General features: G+C 40.2%; 3 protein-coding genes across 5 annotated transcripts in view; 2 read left to right on the forward strand and 1 right to left on the reverse strand.

Annotated features, from left to right (window-relative positions):
* The window catches only part of LOC113486829 (cytochrome b-245 chaperone 1), a 13,755-nt gene extending 135 nt beyond the window's left edge, over positions 1-13,620 (forward strand). The window contains exons 1-7 of one of the 2 annotated variants that reach the window (XM_026861109.1): positions 25-140; positions 2,515-2,645; positions 3,828-3,869; positions 5,197-5,270; positions 6,293-6,389; positions 7,612-7,756; positions 8,345-13,620. In XM_026861109.1, coding sequence (XP_026716910.1) covers positions 2,561-2,645; positions 3,828-3,869; positions 5,197-5,270; positions 6,293-6,389; positions 7,612-7,756; positions 8,345-8,474 — 573 coding nt within the window. In that variant the 5' untranslated portion in view covers positions 25-140; positions 2,515-2,560 and the 3' untranslated portion in view covers positions 8,475-13,620. Of the gene's footprint in view, positions 1-24; positions 141-2,514; positions 2,646-3,827; positions 3,870-5,196; positions 5,271-6,292; positions 6,390-7,611; positions 7,757-8,344 lie in introns of those variants that run through there. The other variant, XM_026861110.1, reaches the window with a different exon arrangement.
* Positions 9,648-22,091, reverse strand: HEXD (hexosaminidase D). Of its 2 annotated transcripts, XM_026861106.1 has the most exons (10): positions 21,997-22,091; positions 21,408-21,572; positions 20,091-20,274; positions 18,640-18,711; positions 17,667-17,862; positions 16,926-17,008; positions 16,058-16,136; positions 15,879-15,980; positions 15,266-15,355; positions 9,648-14,466 (listed from the first exon to the last, which is right to left on the reverse strand). In XM_026861106.1, the coding sequence occupies exons 1-10, from the start codon at positions 22,000-22,002 to the stop codon at positions 14,298-14,300; spliced, it is 1,146 nt and encodes a 381-aa protein (XP_026716907.1). In that variant the 5' UTR covers positions 22,003-22,091; the 3' UTR covers positions 9,648-14,297. The 2 variants fall into 2 exon arrangements, with proteins under 2 accessions (XP_026716907.1, XP_026716908.1); XM_026861107.1 differs by lacking the exon at positions 15,879-15,980.
* Positions 22,001-22,097, forward strand: part of OGFOD3 (2-oxoglutarate and iron dependent oxygenase domain containing 3) — a 46,241-nt gene continuing 46,144 nt past the window's right edge. The window contains exon 1 of the mRNA XM_026861268.1: positions 22,001-22,012. Coding sequence (XP_026717069.1) covers positions 22,001-22,012 — 12 coding nt within the window. The remainder of the gene's footprint in view (positions 22,013-22,097) is intronic.

A 22,097-nucleotide genomic window follows, 5' to 3' on the forward strand; every position in this document is an offset into this window, starting at 1 on the left:
GGGCGTGCGGCGGGGCCGCTGCGGGCGCGTCCCGGCTGAGGGCTCGCGGTGGCCGCACGTGGGGGAGGAAAAAACGAGCCTTTGGCTTTGGCAGCGCGCTCAGAGCCTTTCCCTGACGGGATGCTTAGGAGGGGAGACCGGTCAGTGCATGGGTGTCACCGGCGGAGGCAGGTGCAGCGTTGGGAGAAACTCAGCCCGGCGCCTGGTCCTGGCTTGATACTTGTAGAGAAGGTGCTTGTTTGGGTACCTTTGGCTACTCACCCTCAGCTTGGGGGAAGCATGTGGATGTTTATTTTGGTGCTGAAGATCAGGTTAATGTCAAACGCAACAAATTCAAGCAAAATTAGCAGCCCCAAAATATCTATCTTTCTTTCTTGCAGTCATAAAATTGTTATAGTGAAACTCTTGTCTTCGTTGAAAGGCACGTTCATGACTTAACTTTATTAAGTGTAACGTTAAGAAGCTGCTTTGCTGCTTTTTATTCCCGGAGGCACTTGCCTTGCAAGCAGCAACCTCTGTGAGACGAAGCCATTGATTCCTGAGTGTCCAACGTTAAGCTGATACTGGCATTTCGTGATTGAACTTCACAGAGTGGGTATGGGGGGATATAGCGAAGTTTGCATGAATGGATTTAACTGTTATGTATGTGAATTGTGTTTCAAGTAAGGTTGTGGTGTTTGTGAGATACGGCCGCATTTCTGCAGTGATCTTTACATATTTGATAACTTGGTATTTTTTAGGTTGCAGGCAGGAGAAGGCTTTGTATGTGCAGAAATATTTTCCAATATATTGAGAGAGCTCACTGGAGGAATTTGAAATTTAAAACTTGATGCTTGACTTCCGGAGGAGATGCAGTGTGTCTTATGCATAAGTGGTTTTGTCGCTTTTGGGTTCAGATTATTTTAGATGTGTTGCTAAGAGATTAAAAGCAAAGTCATAGGTGCTTTTTATTTAAATGAAAAGACTTGGTTAAATCTGCTTTATTAAATGGGGAAAAAAATCCCCTGGAGCTCTGTTTCTAAACTAGCCAGTTGGTACAGAATTGCAGGAGTGTCATGTAGTATCTAAGAACAGCAAGATGACTAAAGGACTAAGAATCACATACTTTTCTTCTGTAAGAACCTGGGTGTGCTTGGGCCTGCTCTATTAAGTGTTTTTCATGATTATTCAAAAAACCTGTCGAATGTTGGTATTCATCTGGAAACACATTGTCATGGGCAGCTAACAGCTTAATGCCAACCTACAATCTGGTTCTGTGGGCAGAAGAGTTGGGTATTTAATAATTTAAGTACTGAGTCAATTGGAGTTGGTGTTTGTTGTCTTCAACAGTAAATGAAGCATTTCCCAGAATGCTTCACACTATCAGTGTGAGCTTCATTGCACTAATTAGAAAAGTAGACATCCTTTTTAGAAATCCCTCTTGAGAAAGTCAGTTTTAAACCCACTACCTTAAGTGGTATGAAGGCTGTAACAAAAAAGAACAAATTAGAAAAAATCCATACTTAAAGCCAACGTATAACCTGCTAACATTATGACATGATGCTTAGCACATTCTTTCACTTCCTATTTACCTTTACTGGATTGTGGTCTTCATAACAATAACAAGCATCTCTAGGAGTTTGTAGAAGAGAAGCAGTAAGCAGCCTGTCCAGTGACAAACCTGTTCAGCTGGTCCTCGTATGCCTCTTGCATCTTGCAGAAATCAGTCCTTATGCTTGTGCTAATAGTATTAGGTTAAGAAGCTCACAATCATGACAGAATTAAAACAATTTTATCCTGTAGATAGTAAAAAACTTACTTAAAATACTGCATGGGATTGCCCAGCTCTTACTATTTTTCATTAGTACCCATCTTTTTTATCTCTGCTGTTACTTTCTGTCTAGGCTGAAGGCATGGTCTTGTTGAGGGGACACAAACTTGTTGAAAACTGTTTTTTTCTTGAGTTGGCTTGAAAGATGGGAATGTCATATACGGCATTATGTGACACGGGCAGTGCTAGGCTGAGGCTGTAACCCTTGCTGGTCTGTCATCAGGGAGGAGATGCAGCTCTGTGTTGCAGAAGACTGGTGTCCTGCGTCACCTGCCAGGTCAGTCCATCATGGCAGCCTTTGCGGTTAGCAGAAAAAAATGGAAGTTAAAGAACTTTTCATTGCTCTTGTTGTTTTATTTGTTTGAAGTGCTGCATGAATTAGCAACAACGTTGTTCCGGGTTCTTGTTTTTCACATTTTCTTCTGGAATGTGGTTGTGATAGAAAGGAAGAGACTTTTACCCCTAGAGTGAGAAGTTTCTTGAAGAGTTCAGATTTCTGTTGTGCAAGTCTTCATGTGACAGTTTTTCTTTGCAGTTTTTTTTTAGTGTGCATATTGCTGTTCTTGTGAGGAAAAGACTATGTCCTTACCCTGGACATCTTTTATGGTCTAGATTGAGACTTGATAAGTCCTGAAAAATGCTAGGAAGGGAAAGTGTTAGAGTTGACAATTTTTTTTTTTTTTTTTTTTTTTTTTTTTGTCCAGTGAGGTTTCATGAGTCAGACTGGGCTGTTGGAAGTTTCTCCTGAAGATGTACATGTTGGTGGAAAACCGCACGAGTTCTTATCTTCATCTGAAGAGGTCACCTGGCATCCGATCATGGTCTCTCTTTGTTGGTAAGGCCATAATACTCCTCAGTTTGTTTCAGAGCTTGCTTTAAGGGAAGGAAGTCACAGAATAAATTCCTGAAAGAGCCTTTAATGAGAGATGGCTGCCTTTCAAGCATTTTTCCAAGAAGAGGAGTCGTCATGCTTTGAACTTCTCCTTTAGTGTAGCCACTAAATGAATGTGAAGTCTCCTCCTCAGTGTGGTAGTTTCACTTTGAGACTGATAAATTTTCAGTCTGTCATCTGCAGAAGCTCAGAGGGTCACAGATACAATTTTAAGGAGGTCCTGAAAGATCAAGAAAAATGTTTATTATATACCATATAGCAATATAAATATGAAGCTTTTGAAAGGGATGCATACTTACATTGAAAAACATATAGGTATTCAGAAACAGAAAAATCTGCAGTTGAGGGATGCTGGGGTTAGATCTTGTGTGTGGTTGACAGTGAACTCTTAACGGCATTGTGTGTATGCAATAGGAAGTCATACAGGATGTTCTGAAAGGTGTCTGTTTTTAAACACTACTGAATATGAAGAAAAAAAATGCAGTGGAACTTCTTAGGACCACGCTGAGAGAGCTGGTGGGGAAAACAGCATATCCTGCTTTCCAGCGGAGTAGATCCGGTTGCAGTAATGCTATAACCCTGTCATTGCTTTCAGTGATGTCTTGTCAAACTCTCACTGAGACAAGATCTGTGCGGTTGCAGCAGCCCTCTGGGGCTTGAGGCACTCTTTCGCTGCTTCCTCCTCAATGGGAGAAGGGAGCTGGCAGCTTCTGACACAACTTTATTGCAGAAGTTTTCTTTTTTAACTCCACAGAGCACTTAGAGGGGAAGAATAACCGTTGCAGTGTTTGTGTTAGCATGCCCGCAGTTGTACTGCACTTGAGAGGAAGTATAGTGTAATGGTTAAACTGAGAGTCCCTCTGAAGTTCTGTTCCTGATTCTGTCACGACCTTTTTATTTCTAACCTCAAGTCCCTGTGCTTTTACTGTCTCTGCAGAATGGGAGATTTTTTTTTTATACTGAGTGCAGAGAAGAAATAACTGACTTTCATATAGTGATCAATGTTGCAATCACATTTGTCCCTTTTTTGAAAAGTGATGAACTTGTGAATATTCATCTGTTATTCATCAGGGAATTTTAGATGGTTTGAGCTGTTTGTTCTAATTCTTTGCTCTCTCCTCCTAGGAATAGCCTCCATTGGTTTGGCTGCTGCTTACTATAGTGCAGGTAATGGCCTGTAATTTTTTTTAAGAATTGTTTGTTTCCTCTTCATCTGTTTTTCATGCTGATGACTCTTCTCTGCAGCTTCTGTCTGGCCATACAAAGTCAGTGTAGGTACCTATCACACTTTGTGGCATGAATATTAAAATCCAATCATAATTGTTGCCCGTGTATGACTTACTGTGCTTTAATGCTCTATTTCTTACTCAGCCTCCCTTTCCATTTGCAAGAGTAATTTTAATAATGATATTTAGTACTCTGTGGCATTTTGTACTTTCAGTGAGTTTTATAAATGTGATTAGCTGGTCCTCACAACTCTCCTGGGAAGACATATAATGATTGTTTGCCACCATAATGAAATGATTACCTTGCCTTTGATGGAAGTGCTCTGTTTCTCTGGAAACTGTTAAATCATCACTAGCAGAGATTACTCATAAAAACACCTTTAGAGAACAGACAGCTACTGCTGCTTCCTGCCCCTCTGCAATAGAGCAGACTGCACCAAATGCCAGGTGTCCTTCCATCTATAGAATTTATCCTGAAGGCTGTCCTGTGATTCTCCTGCTGCATCCTGTTAACATCAAATTTTAAAACTTAATAATGTGTAGGAATATGCTACCAATATAATCAATGTATTTTTATTTAGAGAGCAAAGTCCAGTGAAAGCTGCTTGAGACAGCAGCTGTATCAGCCTTTTTTTTTTTTTTTTTTTTTTTTTTTTTTTTTTTTTTTTTTTTTTTTTTTTTTTTGAGACATTGCAACAAAGTTTTCTGAAACAATACTGAGCACAGTTCTACTCTGCTTTTAGTAAAAGCCTGAGTAAGCAAATTGCTTAGGCAGCTGTATGTAAACATTTCCAGGACATAAAATGCAAATGTTTGTTTGTCAGGAGGGCTGACTGCTTCCTTTTATAAAGAAACATGTTTGCTTCAGTGAATTTCTATTGTCCCTCGCCCTTGTCCTCTGGAGCACAAATATTTGGTGGTTGAGAGCAGGTTGAGAGTTTTGTGGATGCCTTTCAAGATGCCTTTGCTTTTAGGGAAGAGGAACATGTGTAGTGATGTTATAACCTTGTCAATAATACATATGCTTACAATTCTGCATGGTTTGAAGCCCAGCATAGATGAAATATTTTAAAAATATGTGAGGAGTTTCTGTATTTTTATCCTGGGAGAGAGCTGTCAAATAGCTTGCATTACAATTAAGGGCAAAAATGTTGTATCAGAGAAACCTTTTTTCCTTTTGTTGCCTTTAAAGGGAGCATGTTGCTTTTAAAACTGTTTGAATAGCAAAGAAGGAAAAAAATCCCTAAAGTTGTCCCTTTTTTTTGCAGACAGCTTGGCATGGAAACTCTTCTATATGGCCGGGTGTTTCTTTGTGGCAGCGCAGAATCTGGAGCAGTGGGAGGTAGGATGCTGAAATTGGGAAATGAGGTCGTGCAAGTTCAGAAACAGTTGGCAGATGCTGACTCCAGCAGCCCCATGCACTTGCTCAGTCCAAACAGACAAGTTACACTTCTAGTAAACCCTTTGGAGTTGCTAGACTAGGACTAGAATAAGACAACAACTCTTTCACTACACAAACATGAAAACATGAAGCTAAACATAATGCTTTTAAGGGGACACTTGCCCCAAACTGTTTTGCAGCCTTTTCTTTTATATAAAAGAGGGAGAAAGAATAGCACATTCAGCTGCTACAACATGATTTTGTGCTTACCAGTACTTACATTCCAGCTAATGACAGAATGACCATTAAATAGGGTTAGGTCTAACCTTCCAGGCTACTCAGCTGTTTGCCACTGGGAAAAGAGTGGTGTTTGTGAAGCTGGTTTATAATCTTGTGGATGTTGGTTTGTTGGGAGTTGGACTGAGAGCAATAACCCTTTATACAGGCTTGTCACCAACCCAAGTTGTTATTAGAACAAGCAACCCACACATGTGAGACATCCTCTTTTCACTAACTGTCAGGGATATTTTAAATCTGGTATAAGCTTGGCCCATATAGCACAACACTGGAATTTTGGTGGAGTTAGTGACTTGTGTTAGTGAAAAGTGTAAATAGAACTTAGGTTGACTATATGCTTATACTGTAGGCCAAATGCATACACCAGTAATGAAAATTACAGGAGCTCCAAGGTACTGTTCAGATTTGATTCCATGCAGTTTTATTACACAAAGAATGTGGCAAGAGGGGCAATGAAACCACCTTTAACTCTTCCACCAGGAGATAGGATAAACTCTCTGTTTAAGCCAAGAGCAAGATTACGATTTTTCACACCCTAAAAATAGAGGAATGTCTCTAAAATAGCTATGTGTTTTCTCTGTTATCAAAATTATTTTCCCACATGATTATTTTTATTTTACTTTGAAGCGTAGCTATTGATGGTGTTTTTAAGAAAATGTTGATTTTTTTACTTTTCAATTTCACAGGAAGCTGTATTTGATAAGAACAAGGGAACAGTCTGCCTGAAGACATTCAATCTTTACAAAAAAATACTGACCTTCTCAAAAGGAGGCAATGAACAAGGTGAGACATAGGATCTGTGGTAGCAAATGTGGTGAGCAGACAGGAAATGCACACATTTGATAGGCTTCTCTGGAGTTCTGTATTCAAATTAGTCACATGTATGTCCAGATCTGCTTTGTTCCCAAGCAGCAGATGTAATAATCTGTCTTTCAGGATCCAAACATTTCTCCGGGTTAGGGTGCTGAATGCATCTTGTTAGTTATTTTAATCCAAGATAACGAAGCTTACACACTGCCATTCCTTTGGGATGTTAATATGCAGGTTTATATTTCCCTTGGCTAGCCTGCTTTGCAGGTGGAACTAGTGGAAAAACTTAAATTTTGGATCCAGGAGTTGAGATTTCTGTAAACTAATCTGGTTTTGGTATCAGGCAAATCTTTAGCTATCATATGCAAGCAGATGTGTTGTATCCTGCAGATATATAATATGCATTTAAGCCAGCATATTCAGTAGGCTCAGCTTAATGCAGTATCTCATTTCTTTTAAACTTTTATAGTATGTGACTTGCTTGAGTCACTGTGAGACAGGAGCTCCATTGCAAACTAAAAGTAGGATCCTCTTCAATGTCAGATTTTTAAAATTCTACTTGCTAGTCTAAATCATACCAAGTCTCAATATACTTCGAAAACTGACATTTGGAATGTTCTTAAGGCAAACTGATTTTTAAACAGTTCATTTTGGAGATGGAAGATAAGAGATGTGGAGAGAAGGAATTTAATGTTTCTGAACTTTTCTTTAGGGTATGTTTATATGTTGGAGCTGAGCACATCTCTTCCTGAGAGGTTACTTGGTAGTATCTGTTTCAGGTACTATTAATGTGGGGATGCAGAGATCAGCAGATATTCTGAACAGTTAAATCTTTCAGTATTTGTTCTATCTTGGTAAACAGGTATTAAGGTTACCTACTCTGTACTTTAGAAAAATAGTTAAAACTGTCATTAGAGTAAATGTGAAATATAAGCAATAAACTAATGGTGCCCAGTTCCTGAGAGGCAGTATATCTTGTTCGTGAGAGTCTATACCAGCTAACACGTGCTGCAGTCTCCTTTTGTTTGTTTTGCCTGAACAGCTCAGCAAATGTGTGCTATTGCAGGACTGCCCTGGTTGCACGGGATCAGAGCAATAGTCCTCGAGAGCACAGAGTCCCAGTCACACAAGTCACTAGTAGCAGTGCTGAGAGTTTAATGCTAATGGACTATTTTGTTTCCACATCTGTTTACAGTAGTGGCTCTACTGAACGAGATCCGAGATGTGAACGTGGAAGAGGAGACGGTGCGATACTTTGGGAAGGGTTACCTGGTTGTGCTACGATTTGTCACTGGATTTTCCCACCCACTGACTCAGAGTGCAGTGTTGGGCTGTAGAAGGTGCTGTGTGGACTTTTTTTTTCTTTTAATTAGAAGTGTAAGGTGGGAAATAACCAATCGTATGGGTCAGTAATTGCCAGCTGTTGAGACTCATCTTAACTCTGTTTTCATACGTGCTGATATGGTCTTGTGTTACTCAGTTTAACTTTTTTTAAAACCCTTTACTGCTTTCAGTTGCAGACATTTGGATAACATCATCTCCCATCAGGAGACTGCTCACATTTAGATATCCAAGATCCCTTTAGTGCCGCGTGTCTGCTGTAGTTACCTTCACTAGCTCAGCTGTGCAGTGGCAGAGGGGATTAATTCTATTTTGCAGACATACAGTGTATTTATCAGTTAACAGAGGATTTAGTTTAGGCATCAATAATAAGGAATCTTGCAGCAGGGACTATGGGAAAAGGATTGATTTGTTCTGATGTGGAAGTAATGGTTTGGCCTGATACACCTTCACAAGTGGGATGCTGTCAGTCATGCTCTATACCATATGTTGACTGGCCCTTCAAGTGGTTATTCTCAAAAATTAGTGTGCTTGTTCTTGTTTTGTCAACACCACAGTACCACTAACTCTGTTCTTCTTTTCCACAGTGATGTGGAAGCAGTTGCCAAACTCATTACTAGTTTTCTGGAACTGGACAGAGTAGAGAGCCAACAAGATCTCTCTCAGAGCAGCGAAACGGAGGCTAGCGATGCAGATGAACCACAGGATAAATATTAATAGTCATCATGAGCTGAAGAAAGCAGAGGTTTTCAAACATCTGGAAAATATACTGATGGTTCTTCAGAAAAAGAAATCCCTCACAGTCTTAACCTGGGCATTTCTCTACACTTGCATTTACAATGGGAGGAATCTCTCTTAGGGCACCTTTTTTAGTGCTAAACTGCTTCAAGATCCACACTCCCCGTATTGCTGTTGTAGAGTCCAAACCAAATTCTGTTTTGTTTGCTCCTTTGCCTTAGTTCCTCTATGTGGACACTGCTGGCTTTTGAACTTTGTCAGCTCATCATACTTGTCTAGAAATAGTTATTTATTAATGAATTAGTTTGAAATAATTTGTTGCTTTCCTGTTAATGGAGTGGAGGTACACCTGTAAACTTCCGCTTACTGCAAACATCTGCTGCAGGTACAGTGTATGAGATGTGGAAGAGCTGAATTTGTAACTCAAACACAGTGCATTGAGGTTTTTCTTGAAATCTCATAAATGACTGAATATATTGCTAAATTGGTTTTAAGCAGCTTGATCTATGCAGTTAGGTGATGCAGAACAGTGGCACTTACATATTCTCTACTACTGACTTGCCATTAGATACCAGTGGAAATTAAAGTTTGTGTGACTGTCTTGGAATTGGAAACACCAGGTTGATCAACTTGTTATATTGTTTTACTTTTCTTGAACTTGCCAAGGAGCCATAAATAGTAAAGAAAAATGATCACGATGATTCAACATTTTTGGGATATTTTAGCTTAATCCTTTTCTGCTTAAATTCTGGGCATAGACTACCCCAGGACAGAATAACCTTTTTCTAGACCTCAACATTTACTATTTTAACTGTGTATTTAGAAAGGAAAAAAAGCACATTGGTTACTTTAGGTAGGGAAAAGACTGATGTCAAACAACATGGTAGCCTAGATTTGTTTAGTATTTCCTCACTTGAAATGATACCGAAGTGCTAAGTAGTCTTTTTAAGATAGCTGGGATAAATTTGACGTGACCCATGTTTCACTCCAGGTGTGTAGTGTCCTCTATTCTGACCAATGATTTCATAGTTAAAATATGAATTTTCCAATATATTTTTGAAGGAAAAGCTACCTCTGTTAGTTAACGTGTTCCATCTGGAATTAAAACTTCATCATGCCTGTATTGACATTAGAGTTCACTAGGGGTTTTTCTTAGGAATTGTATGATCTTAGGAGCTGAATGAGAAAGTACTGACACAGTTACTCCTAGGAGATCTGAAGGGGGTACACGATAACTGTGTGGTCTGCTTTTATATTTGGCCAGCAGCAGATGTTTTCTGGCAGCAGTTTTCTCAGGACTTGAAGCTGCATTCTTGTTTCAAAGCACTCTACCTCTACAGAAAGCAAGCTATGAAAAGATCTCAGCAGAAGGTGTGTCCTGTTGTGTGTTCCAGCTATGTCTGAAACTAAGCACATGGTTATCTGACCAAAGAACGGGTACCAAGATTTCACTTCCAGCTATTTAGACCTAGTATGTGAGCTGAGACAGATGCTCTCACTGCTAGTTTGAAAGGGTAATCAAACTGTAATGGGGAGACAGCTGTTGGTGCAGCTTGACTGCAGCACAAAAGTGGGTCCATTTCTGTTAAATAGGAAAAGAAGTTTGTAATCACATTAGGTATCAAAGCAGACCTCTGCTGGTAAACATGCTTGTGAAGTCCTGTGAGTTGGTGGGCTAATCGTGTGGCTTTCAATCTGCCCCACATCACTGGAATTGGGAAGCTGCTGTGTGTGACTGTCAGAAAATTAGGTTGCAGACAATTAGCTAAATCTGACCTTTATTCTGAAGCACAGCTGTAAGCTAAGAATAATTGTCAAACCTGTTTAAAAAAAAATATTGCAGGGTGTAACACTTTGGAGAGTTAATTTAAATCCAGTGTAATATATGCCCTAGGTGTCACTTATTTTAGAGAGGGGAGAATGAGATTGGGAATTGGGAGAACTTTTTTTTTTTTTTTTAACCCCACCGTGTAAAATGAGAATGTCAAGTGTTCCAAGGACTTCCAGTAAAAAATACTGAAAAAACCCTTAACTATTTAGTGGTATAATGTAAGCAGAAGGGCTCAACCTGCAGATAACTGCTGCTTTGTAGCCAGGATATTCAAGAGTACATGGTATGGATGTGCATTGCATTTATATTCTGAGGAGTCCACAGATTTGACCATGGATGAAATGGACAAAGCTACCTGTGTTCAATCTTAGCTATACTGTGGGGTTTGGGTTTTTTTTTTGTTTCCATGAGAGCTAATATGCTGTGGACAATACAAACCATGCTGTGGTTTTCCAGTTAAATCAGCTTTGGAAAGGTACGTTTATTGATCTAACCCTACTCTGTATCATGTGCCCTGCTTCTGCTGAGCTGTCTAGCTTGTACATTCTTGATGTTAGTAATGTATATACTTATGGACTATGCACTATCATTATACAAAGGCTAAAACAATCCCTAGAATGCACATCCCTAGAAAGGAGAATGACCTATAGTAAGATATAAACCAGCTTGAAATACATTCTGTTGAGTAGGTTGCATTTTGAGTTGAAGTCCAGTGATCAGCTCTTTAAAGATGTTCATTAGTGTCCCCCTCACACCTCAGTACCCTACTGATGGTGGGTAGGAGAGGGCTGACTGGTGCATGCCATGTGCGTCAAGGAGAAGTTTTGACTCCTCAGCCGTTCACTTGGAACAGCTGGTGTAATCCTCTCCCTGTGCCATTTCCGTTTTGCATTTGGCAGCTCTGTTGCCATCCAGACGAGTACAGTTTCAAATGGGAACCTGAATTCCGTAGGCTGAGCTACGTGAAGCGGGACTGAATAAATTTTTCCAATGCTGCAGGCTCTGCCTGCAGGCCATATGTTGGGCACTGCTGGCTGGTATGGACAGCCGAGAGCTGCGTCTGATGCTGACCTACAGTGCAGGCAGAGGATGTCTGGCCTTGGCAGTTGGATGCTGCACACGAACGTGTATCACAGGCTGATGTGTATTACCCTTGATCCAGGTTTTGGGCTTCCTGTCTTCAAAAACTGTTTGTCTTTTGTACTTGGACGATACAGCCAGACTTTTCATGTTTTGCAGTAACTGTGCATGGAAAATTAACTTGCAAATTGTTGTGAACATGGATTTGGTTATGGCTATGTCTGTGGACTCCTCAGCGATGTGATTCAGCTTGAAGGAACTGTCTAGAACAGCAGGTTCTAACCTGGGACAGGTTCTGCTCTTCCCTCTTGCCACTAGTCCTCTCATCCTCTTCCTGCCACTTTTCACCATTTTGCTGAAGAATTTTTTTGTATGGTTTTCCTCACTTCTCTTGGACCTAGCATACTGAAAAGGCCCAGTAAATGTAGTCTTATGTGTGCCTGATGTAAAGTGGCTTGTATTAAAAGGAATGATGTGAAATACTCCTAGAGGAGTATTACAGGTGAATTTGTGAGTTTTTGCATCTCAGGCTGTCTAGTAACTTGAGACTAGACAGATGTAGTTTGACTTACAAATGATTTGAAAACTTGTGTAAAAGATCTTTAGGTAGATGTAACTCCTGCTCCATAAAGCCAGTGCTTTCTATTGTGTCCTTTAATATAAGTGTATCATAAATGCCATTTGGCAGATGCTTCAGCTTAAAACTTGAGCAGCACATCTGAACTTACCCGCACGTGTGTGGCTGGACAGGTTCACAGCCTTAGCTGTCACACTGAACCAGGCTGCATGTTGTACAAAGTGAGAAAGTTGTATCATCTCAGCTACAATCTAAATTTCTGATGTTTTACAGAATAAGATACTCCAGTAACAAGGATCAATTGTGCAAGTCTCAAAGAAAATGCAAACATGTGTACCATATAGCTGAGATTGACTCTTGTGCTGTATTTATGACGTTACACAGATACCAAAAACTAAGCTGGTTTACATAGTAAAGAGTGCTGGTTCTGACACTGTAGTAGATTGCCGAGATGCAAAAATACTTCCAGAAAATGTTTAGAAATCGCTTTTCTACTTTAAAACTGCAAGTAGACTTTTCAGCAAGGCCTTGTATATTGTCTTTTTAAAACAAGTCCATTGATAAAATCAACTTTGATAATTTGTTTTGTGTCACTAGTATTTTATTTTTCATTAAAATGTATTAAACTATATTGATGGTTGTGTGAATCACCATTTGGCACAGACCTACTTGAAGGAGTTAATGGGGAGAGGACAGAGTCCAGGAAGCCCAAGTACCCAGCTCTTTACTGACCCTGCTTTCACTTTTACAGCAGTCCACTCTCAATTTCATAGAAGCCAATATAACCAACTCTATGGGTGAACATATTTCCATTTTTCCCCCTTTAAACCAAACCAACATACCAGGTGCAAAACAAAGGCAAATTTCTATAAACATTTTGAGTAGCAAAGGATTTATTAAAGTAAAATAAATTAAGATCTTTTTTAGTTCAAGGTATGTGACTTTTGTAGTTACGGTATACATAGCAATTGATTCTTTTTAAATAAAAACCCACATGTGGACCTAACTCCTCTAGCTCTTATTAAATAAGTTAAAGATTTGTCTTATGCTGTACTTAGTGTACTTTCTGTATCTAGAGCTATACTGTTTATAATAGACTGTTCCAAGAAAATTTCAATACCTGTGCTTCCAAAGTAAGACTTTCAAGAAACCAACAAAGGAAGTAAACAAGTAAAGAGTATTTTGAATATTCATGGTAGTGTAGTTAACTACCAGAGTTTTGAATTATTTTCCCTTGTGATTATCTTAATGCTCCAGTTATGTCCACAAAATATATTGCTATACTTTATTTAATAAAATTCAACATTAGAGCAGAATAAAACTTTTTTCCCACATACTCAGTAGACTTAAGTTTTGCTCCAAATTTGGATGAACCTGCAGTCTCAGGTCTTACATAGCAAAGTAGGTGCCTTAAAGTGACTGGGATGGTGCTTTTCTGTGGGGATAAAACTATGCTTAGCTTAGATGATGCTTTGGTAAAAGGTCAAGCCCGATGTGTTAAGGCAGCTTTACCTACATGTCCAAGTGTCACCTTCATTATTGGTAAGAAGCTCCTTTTCTGGAGCTCCCTCTTGCTCTGTACATGTTCTTTAATACATCTGCTGTAACCTCATGAGCAGCTAGACAGCAGTTCTTGCTCAGGCTTCTGCAAAAAGCTGGATGCTAATTTCCTGTCCTCAGGCTAATCAGAACTGGATTTAAGACCAATGGTTTTACAGACTTCAAGGACTGAAAAAGTCCAAAATCTGGAACAAATTAACTGCTCTATGCTGTGGCAGGACTTGTCATGATGGAACAGCAGGACATCTCCCTAAACAGTTGAAAGATGTAGGAGTCACAGTACAGAACATACAGACCTAAAGCATGTTTAAAGTATCCTAAATCTTTCTTTTTATGGAAATTGTAGAGGGAGGACATGTTGGTTACTGACTAGAGTAGAATTTGTAGAACTTTTCCAGGCCATTGTTATATAAGAAAGTCTATTACTACAAATAATGAATTTGGAAGAAAATGCTTTTTTCTCCTGCCTTGTAATATAGCTGAATTCTGACTCATTCTGCATTCTGTTATGCAAGGGGAGCATGTTTGACTTACAGGGCCAGTGATTTAAGACTCAGCAATGTGTTAAAACAGAAAATTAAAATAGAGTTGAAGCTTATTAGACTAATAAAATCCTTTATGCCTTCAGGTCACTTTTGTTTAATCACAGTTCTTGCGTCAACTCTCAAGATGACAAACTCTAGCTCTAGGACTGGTTGCTGATTTCAACTAGCCCTGTTTTCCCACGGGTTAAGACAGGCTAATTGAAATGCCCCTAATTTTGTGCTTTTATTGCTTTATCTAAATCATCCACTACTTGCTGCAGCTTCTGTAGGCTGGGGTGGACGTTCTCCTCCATCCACTCCTCTACAGTACACTTGTGGAAAACTTGTTCCATGGCTGCTTGGAGGTCTTGCACCACAGCATTCCACTTGGAGAGGAGACTAAGCAGAAATCAGAAGGAAGAAACAATCACATTTGCAGGTGAGCTCTGCCTCAAGGGAGGGCTAGCTTACTGGGCATTTTAAAGGGAGTAGTCTTTAAAATGGCTTTACAGGAAAAGAAGCCAAGAGCTCAAAGGACCTGAAACTGTGCAGATGGCAAAAGGTTGATGTTGTTTGTGTTTCAGTGCCATTAATCTCGGCACTTCTCTTACACAATGACTTTTAAAGTACTGAAATGTGCTCAAAAAACCCACTATACACAACTGAAGTGTAACTGAAACCCACTGTGAGACTTGTTGGGAATTTAGTTATGGTTTTTATCAGGAAGAGGAGATGCAGTTGGATATTCACCTCATCACAGCAAAAAGTGTATAAATTAGCCATTTAGCATGAATTGGCATAATGTCTAGGATAAGTTCTGAAAAGCACATGGTGACAGGCAACAGGGGAAAGGGGTCTGGTTTTATTCCAAGCCCTGCCTGGAACCTGATCTGTGGCGAGCTCCGCTGAGGCTAACAACTGCTGTAAGATGCAGGTCTGCAAGGGAGTAACTCCAACACAAGGCAGAGTTTTTTTGGAGAACAGTTTTATACTTGTATTCAAAGAATTTGTTCAACAGAAGGCAGATAAACATGTTATTCTGTTTAAGACCATATTATGAATACTTCCTATTGTTTGATTTCCACTGATGCTTCCAAAATAATTACAGAAAGAGGCAATGACTCAAAACTGAATGTATTTGAGTGTCCAAAATATGACAGACTTTATTTCCCCTGTAATGCAAAATAAGTGGCATTACCTTACTGCATCTGGCTGGAAGTGATGCATTATTATGGGATGAATAATCCTCCTTTTTCTGTGGTAGGGGCTGAACCAGCCTGTGACATATCTGAAAATGGATGTCAGTATCAGCAGTTTTTGAAACAGCAGTGACATACGTGTTTGTAGGCTGACAGGGAGGTGACAGGACTTTAGCTGAACTTTTGCATAAACAGAGATAGTGCTTAAGAAATAAGTAAATTTATGGCTATGTATGTTTGGAACTAGCTTATAAAGACTGTTCCTAGCAGTTGAGAATAACTGATCATCTGCTGCAGTTTAAGTTTCATGTCAAGCTCCTTTTTTTGTAAGCACACCATTAAAAAAAAATCATTTTAACTTTAAACAACAGTAAGATTTAATTCAGGAAAGAGCTAGATTCCTGAAATAAGGCATCACATAGTATTTAGGAATTCTGCTAAAATACTTTAAATTTGCATCTAAATTTTATGTTCTGCTGAAGTGTCAATATATAGGGATGTGATGCCTGAAACACAGAGCCTGATGTTTAAAACACTTTTATGCCCCATTTTGACATGACACAGCTCCAACACTCCTGCAGACAGCCACAGAATCAACATAAACCTTGTTACCTGTTCCTTTCAAGAAGTTCATCCACTGATGACTTGAGGTAGAAACTAACTTGCGTCACAAGTGTAAGGATATTGCTCCCAGGAAAGGTCCCCAGGACTGTGCTGTCCAAAGAGGCTCTGTTAGTTTCTGAACTTACCATGCATCGAGAAGCATCTGAATTTTGCAGCTGGAATTTTACCTCACGAAAGTATCAGTTTCCAGGTTGGACATTCCCAGGAGCTTTTCCACGTTTTCTTTAATCTTTTCAGAATAGCCACCTGGCAGAAGACAGTGGAAATAAGGAGCCTAAATATCCAAAATGTTCATAAAAGAGGGCTTTTCTGGAGTACTCTGCATTGGCTTAGTAGTTCTCCTTGGATGAAGATTTTTTTAAAAGGTAAAATGGAAATAGAACAAGGAAAAAAGTCTGGGGATGGGAGGAGTCCATTGTCTTTCATACAATTGTCTTGTGCTAGGTAAAGCACTTCCTAGATATGAGCTTTCCATTCAGGGTGCTGAATATTTTTAGTGCTTTAGTTGAAAACAAGTAGGTTGTGGGGTTTTTATTTTGAAAATAAGAAATACAGAAAGACAAAAATTCTGTTGGCAACTGCCTGTAAAGAAACCAGAAGCTACAAGAAGTATTTTACCAGACAGTGTACTTCCTAGATCAATATTAAGAAATTAATTAGTTAAAACAACTTTCACATGTAAACAAGATCTAAATCTAAATTAAATCAGTCTCATTTATACACCAGTAGTGTTTCAAATCAATTCCAAAAGCAAATCATATTAATTTTTTTTTTAATAACCATGAAGAAGTTTGTGACCATTTGAACACAGTAAATTATTAGTATACTATGGCTATTTTAAAATACTTAAGCCAAGAGGCTTCTCTGCTTCTGTATTCCAAACGCACAATATGTGTAACTTCTTGTTCCTAATTCAGACCATGATCAGATAGTCAAACCACCTCAAAATATAATAAGCCTATGCCAACCTTAGGGCAAGGTCACTTCATTCTTGTGCTAGGCATTAGATGAGAGAGAATAAAGTTGTCATTGTACCATTCTTTAGTGCCTGCAGACATACAGCCAATGACGGAATCGCCACAGGAAGCAGCTCACATAAAACAGAGAAGTGATCATACCTAAATAACAAAACAATCATTAATTAGACATTTTACCATTAGAACATACTAGACAAGTGGGAAGTTTTAATATTTCAATCACTAAAATTCAACGAGCTTTAGAAACATCAAGTTTCTGTCTCAGAGAAGGGACCTTCTATCTCTGAAACACTAAGCATTCCTGTTTTACTAATAAGAACAGATACAAACCAAATTACTTTAAGCAAATTAGGGTCAGAAATTGGAATTCAGCTATCTGGTATTCCCTTAGACCTCCTGACTATTGCATAAAAACCTTTTACTCCTTCATTAACATTTTCCCTCTTATGCAACTTCATTCTATTTGAATTCACATCAGACACTGAGATACACACTACGCATTAACTATGCTCTCTATAAGCAGTTCGAGGTGGCACAAAGTACATTCAAGCCTTCAAATCCAGTCTGCTGTGTTTGCCAAAACAATTGCTCCTGCTGATTAATGCTGTAGCAGTTGACTGGAACTCTGAAATCCACCCTTTGTAGTCAGTGGGTGCAGCCCAGCAGTAACCAACAGGAAGGGCTGCAGGGTTGCACAGTTCCCGTTAAATCCCCAGCCTGCTTGTACCTCCTGGGGAGTTTTTGGGTGGAAGTTTGCTTCCATGTGATCCCTGGAACCATCTAAAAGGATGTTCCTTACCTTTGCCAGCCGGTCAGCGCGATACCTTCAAGGACATCAGCAGGGCTATTGCTTGCCACTTCCAGCCACTGAAGATGGTTTTTTAAGTGGTGTCCAATAAGTGTTAGAGATTGATTCACTCCTGTAGCTCCTTTAAAAGCACTAGCAAACCACACCTTGGAGAAGCCACATCTACGGTACTTCTCTATGAGACGCACTGCAGTAAGACACAAAAGAATGTTTACAGGACAAGTTCTTCTCTATTTTCATCCTTGACTGTAATACTCCAATTAGGAGGAAGCCAGGTCTGCTTACAGCAGGCTGCTGAGCCTTGTCCCACCAAGTTTTGAGCATCAGTAAGAGTGTGAGATTTGACATTCTCTCTGAGTAACCCATTTTGGTGACTGCCCTCCTATTTTCATGTGCCCAGTCTGTCTTCCATTCACCTGAATTGCTAAATTGCTTCAATGCTAAGGCATGTAACAAGCATGCTCAACATCTGACAACTGATTCTTCTTTCAGCAATGAAATATTTGTATGCATGTTAGATGCCTGATGTAAGAATTTTTCTTTTGATTTCTATATATGTATGAAGCCTTGAAGCTTCTTTTGCAGAGCTGTTCAGTACAGAGCTATCTACTTCCACTGGTTTTAATGCAAGCAGAGTTAATGTAACAGTGCTTCTGAAAAACCTCTCAGCCTCTCACCAGTGATTCCATAGCCCTGTTGAACAGAACTAAGCAACAGACAATGCAAGTCCTTCATAGGCGAAGCATAAATAGAAAAAGAAAATAAGTGATAGCAACTCTTATTTGAGATCAAACAAGGGCTATGTTTATGCTCTTAAAGCAACAAAAAGCAATTTAACAACAATAAAATTTTTTGGTGTGCAACTAAGGCATGTTTTAATCATACTATCGTGGTATGGCTGTTTTGCTTAACAGGTAACAGAGCTCTTTGCTTCGCCTAAGCAGCTCAGCAGAGAAGTACAAACCTTTGCCCTCCACGTCGAGGTCTGCTGCATAGTCCCAGATCATTGGCTGCACAAGCTGTGGGACCCCAGACTCTGAAAGGAAAGGGTTCTTCTAAGTAATGGAAAACAACCAGTTAAAAGTGAGAACGAGATACATATTGTTGGTGCAGTAGCACGTGACTAGAACTAACTCTGACTTGTCACTAGAATTCTGCATTTATAGTTGAAGTATCCCTGGGGATTTTCAACCTGGTCAAGGGCTTTGAACATGTGGGTTCACGTGCCAGGGGCCACTAAATCCTTAGACATCTTGAAACCACTAACAGAGATCAGCAGTGACAATTCATCAGAGATCCCATTCATGCCAAGCCCATCTCAGTCCCCTGAATCTATCAGTATACCTACTGGCTTCAAGTGGCAGAGCTGCAAACTACACACAAGACTTCAGCTAAATTCAAAGGAAATACCCTTGAAGCTGGAGATTGTCTGAGCTGTGCTTGCACAGAACTTAGCTTTTCAAGATGCCTTTAAAGTTCAAATAAAGATAGAGGTTTATCTTCAAATCCCTTCATAATCAACTCCCTGACTAGTTTTAAACATGAGAAACCTAACCCTAGAGAAACTGCAGTAAATTGTACAGAAATTTTGTAACAGCATCCCATTTCAATTTGTTTAGCGTGTTATTGCCTGTGGCAGTAGAGTGCACTTAGCTAGATGCTGTGCTGCTCTTGTGGATGCAGATGGGTCCAATCTGCATTTTTTTTTTATAATTTCCTACTACTAAAGCCATGAACAGGTCAGTCACTGCTGGAGGAGCTACAGAGCTCTTCATGGTATTGGCTAAATCTGCTTAGAACAGACACATAAGGTAGCTTGAAAATTCTGGAACTCTCTTTATGCTAGGACTACTCAACTTTTAGCAGTGGTTTCATGTTTTTCAACAAATAAGACTCATGATGTCACGGTGTTGGAGCTACCCCACAATTCAGTATCAGAGTTCCTCATGACGTGCACTATGATCACATGTCCTGTCAAAGATGCTCACAGGGTTGCAGCTTCTCTGTGTGAGTCTGCACCATTGAAGCCAGATGCTGCACAGAGCAACAACTAACATTAAAAGGTGGTGAGAGGCATAGAAATTTAGACTGAGACTATAAATGCTAATAGGTTTGGGGTTTTTAATGTGTAAAGAAAATGGAATTGATGGCAACCACTGCATGATGACTGTTTTGTTTGTCACTGTGTATGACCAGATGGAAAACTAAAGTATATGTGTTGAGACTTGCCCACACTCATACAAAAAGTCTGTGACATAGCCAAGGACTAAAACTCTAGTCTAATGGATCACATCTCAACTGTTCTCAGATTTCTTGTTTTCATTATTTGCATCTGCCAACAAATCTGTTTTAAGTGGTTCTGTAAACTTTTCCGTATGCTACAAAATATGATTTACCCCATCATTGGTCACACACCTGCCAGTGTTTCCTCACTCATCCCTCTGAGCATATCATCCCACACGATGGGTGTCACAGTGGGGTAAGACAAGGCCACACAACTTGCAACTGCTTTTATGTGGGATAAACACAGCTTCTCTGGGGTGTTATCTTGTTGCTGCAGCCACTGCTTTGACTCCTCTCCTTCACCAAGGTAGTAGACCTGAAACATCAAATAATCCTGATTTCTTTTACAGGAATAGGGGGAATGAGTTTGATACAGTGTAATGAAATCATACAATATTCAAAACTTATTGCAAAGACATGACACACTGAGTGGACATATTCAAATGCACCTCCCAGTTCAAAGACACTGCAAGCATTTCTATCAGTCTGCAGGAGACTGTGGCCCTGACTAAATGCATCACATAGAAGAATTCTCTATGAACTAAACTAACTAAAGAATAATTAAAGCATGCTCTATTTGCCTTTGGAAGGTTTTTTCTTGGAAGTAGCTCTCACCAGTTTTACTCAGTTCAAATCTAGCAACCCATAAGGTTCTGAGTTATATCCCCATCTTGGGGAAGGAGATCATTTGTATGTGAATCTAGAAATGACTTGGGGACATGTGCAAGTATGGCCCCAGCACACTTGATCCTATGCAGAGAGTGGATCTGGGCCTGTTAAGCTGGATATGCATTTAAACTCTGTTGTTTTAGCACAGGTTTTATCTAAAACACGTTTATTCTACATGACCAGTAATTTGCTTTATAAAAACTTCCAGGTCACCATCTAACCTTGCCATTTGTTCCCAAACAACAGGATTCAAAATGCTAAACTATCAGTACCGTTAAGTGTGATCACAATGAATTTCAGGGATCTGCATGCCATAGGGATGGTCTAAGAAGCCCTGAGAAAGGAGAAAACTCAAGGTTTTCCTCCTCAAGGAGACAAACTACCAAGAGATTAAAAAACCCCCAATAAACACTTCCCATCACAAAAGGGCTTACTTTGAATAAGTTGGCCAGAACAATGAGCCAACATCTTACATCAAAACTCACATGATTCTTAATGAAGACCTCTAACTGATATCTCGCTTCAAATACTCATTTTATCTAAAACCAAATGCCAAGTTAGCTTTAAGTGCTTTCAATATTACACTCGGATCAATAAATGACATCCCACGCTACTGAAATAATTTATAGTCAAAATGACTTTTCACACTGGCTTGAACTGGTGCTTTCCATCCCCCAATTCCCACCCAAACGTGGCCTGGGTACCACTGAAATGTGGAAGCCTTGGCCCTTACCATCATTTCTCACAGGACAAGAGTTCCTGGCTCAAGAGAAGTCCTACCTCATCACATCCAATGTGAAACCATTTTAAGTCTTCATGCAGTGCCATAACTTGGTCAATCATTGCTCTGACCAGTGCCCGCGACTCCTCCTTGTGTGGGTTGAGGGCATTGGGAAACGCCTTTACCTCCCGGAGATGAGCAAACTCTTTGTGCTTCAGAACGAACTGCAAGAGAAAGGAGAGCTTGGGGAAGAACTGCAAAATGAAGGGGACAGCGGTGTCCTCCTGCGTCACCAGGGCTCTGCTAATGGTTGTCCTGCTAAAACCTGGGTTTCAGCTGGGTGAGAGCACAGGGGACAGCACGAGGCCTCTCGCCAGGGGTGGTACAGCCAGGAGGGGCACGGCTGCAGCTCCACGGTGCTGTGGGTGTCCCCGACCACGAGTCACCTCACAGGGTGAGGGAAACCGGGCAGTCAGAGCAGCATCACCCTGGTGTCTGGAGCGTGCAGCTGACAGGAGCCGGATAACCAGAGTACCAGGAGTTAGGACAGAGATTTTCCAGCAAAGCCACCCCCAGGCCGCCACCCTCGCTGACCCAACCCAGCGCTCCCAGGCGTCGAACGCACGACGCTGCCCGCCCGCAGCTCACCTCCATGTGCCCGAAGGTCTGCACCAGCGGCACCACCTCCAGCCCCTGCGCCCTCGCCTGGCTCAGCACCGCCCTCACCTCCCCGGGGCTGCGGGGCAGAG

Source organism: Athene cunicularia (genome assembly GCF_003259725.1).
Source record: "Athene cunicularia isolate RWA chromosome 18 unlocalized genomic scaffold, athCun1 chr18_part1, whole genome shotgun sequence".
In the NCBI taxonomy this organism is placed as follows: Eukaryota; Metazoa; Chordata; class Aves; order Strigiformes; family Strigidae; genus Athene; species Athene cunicularia.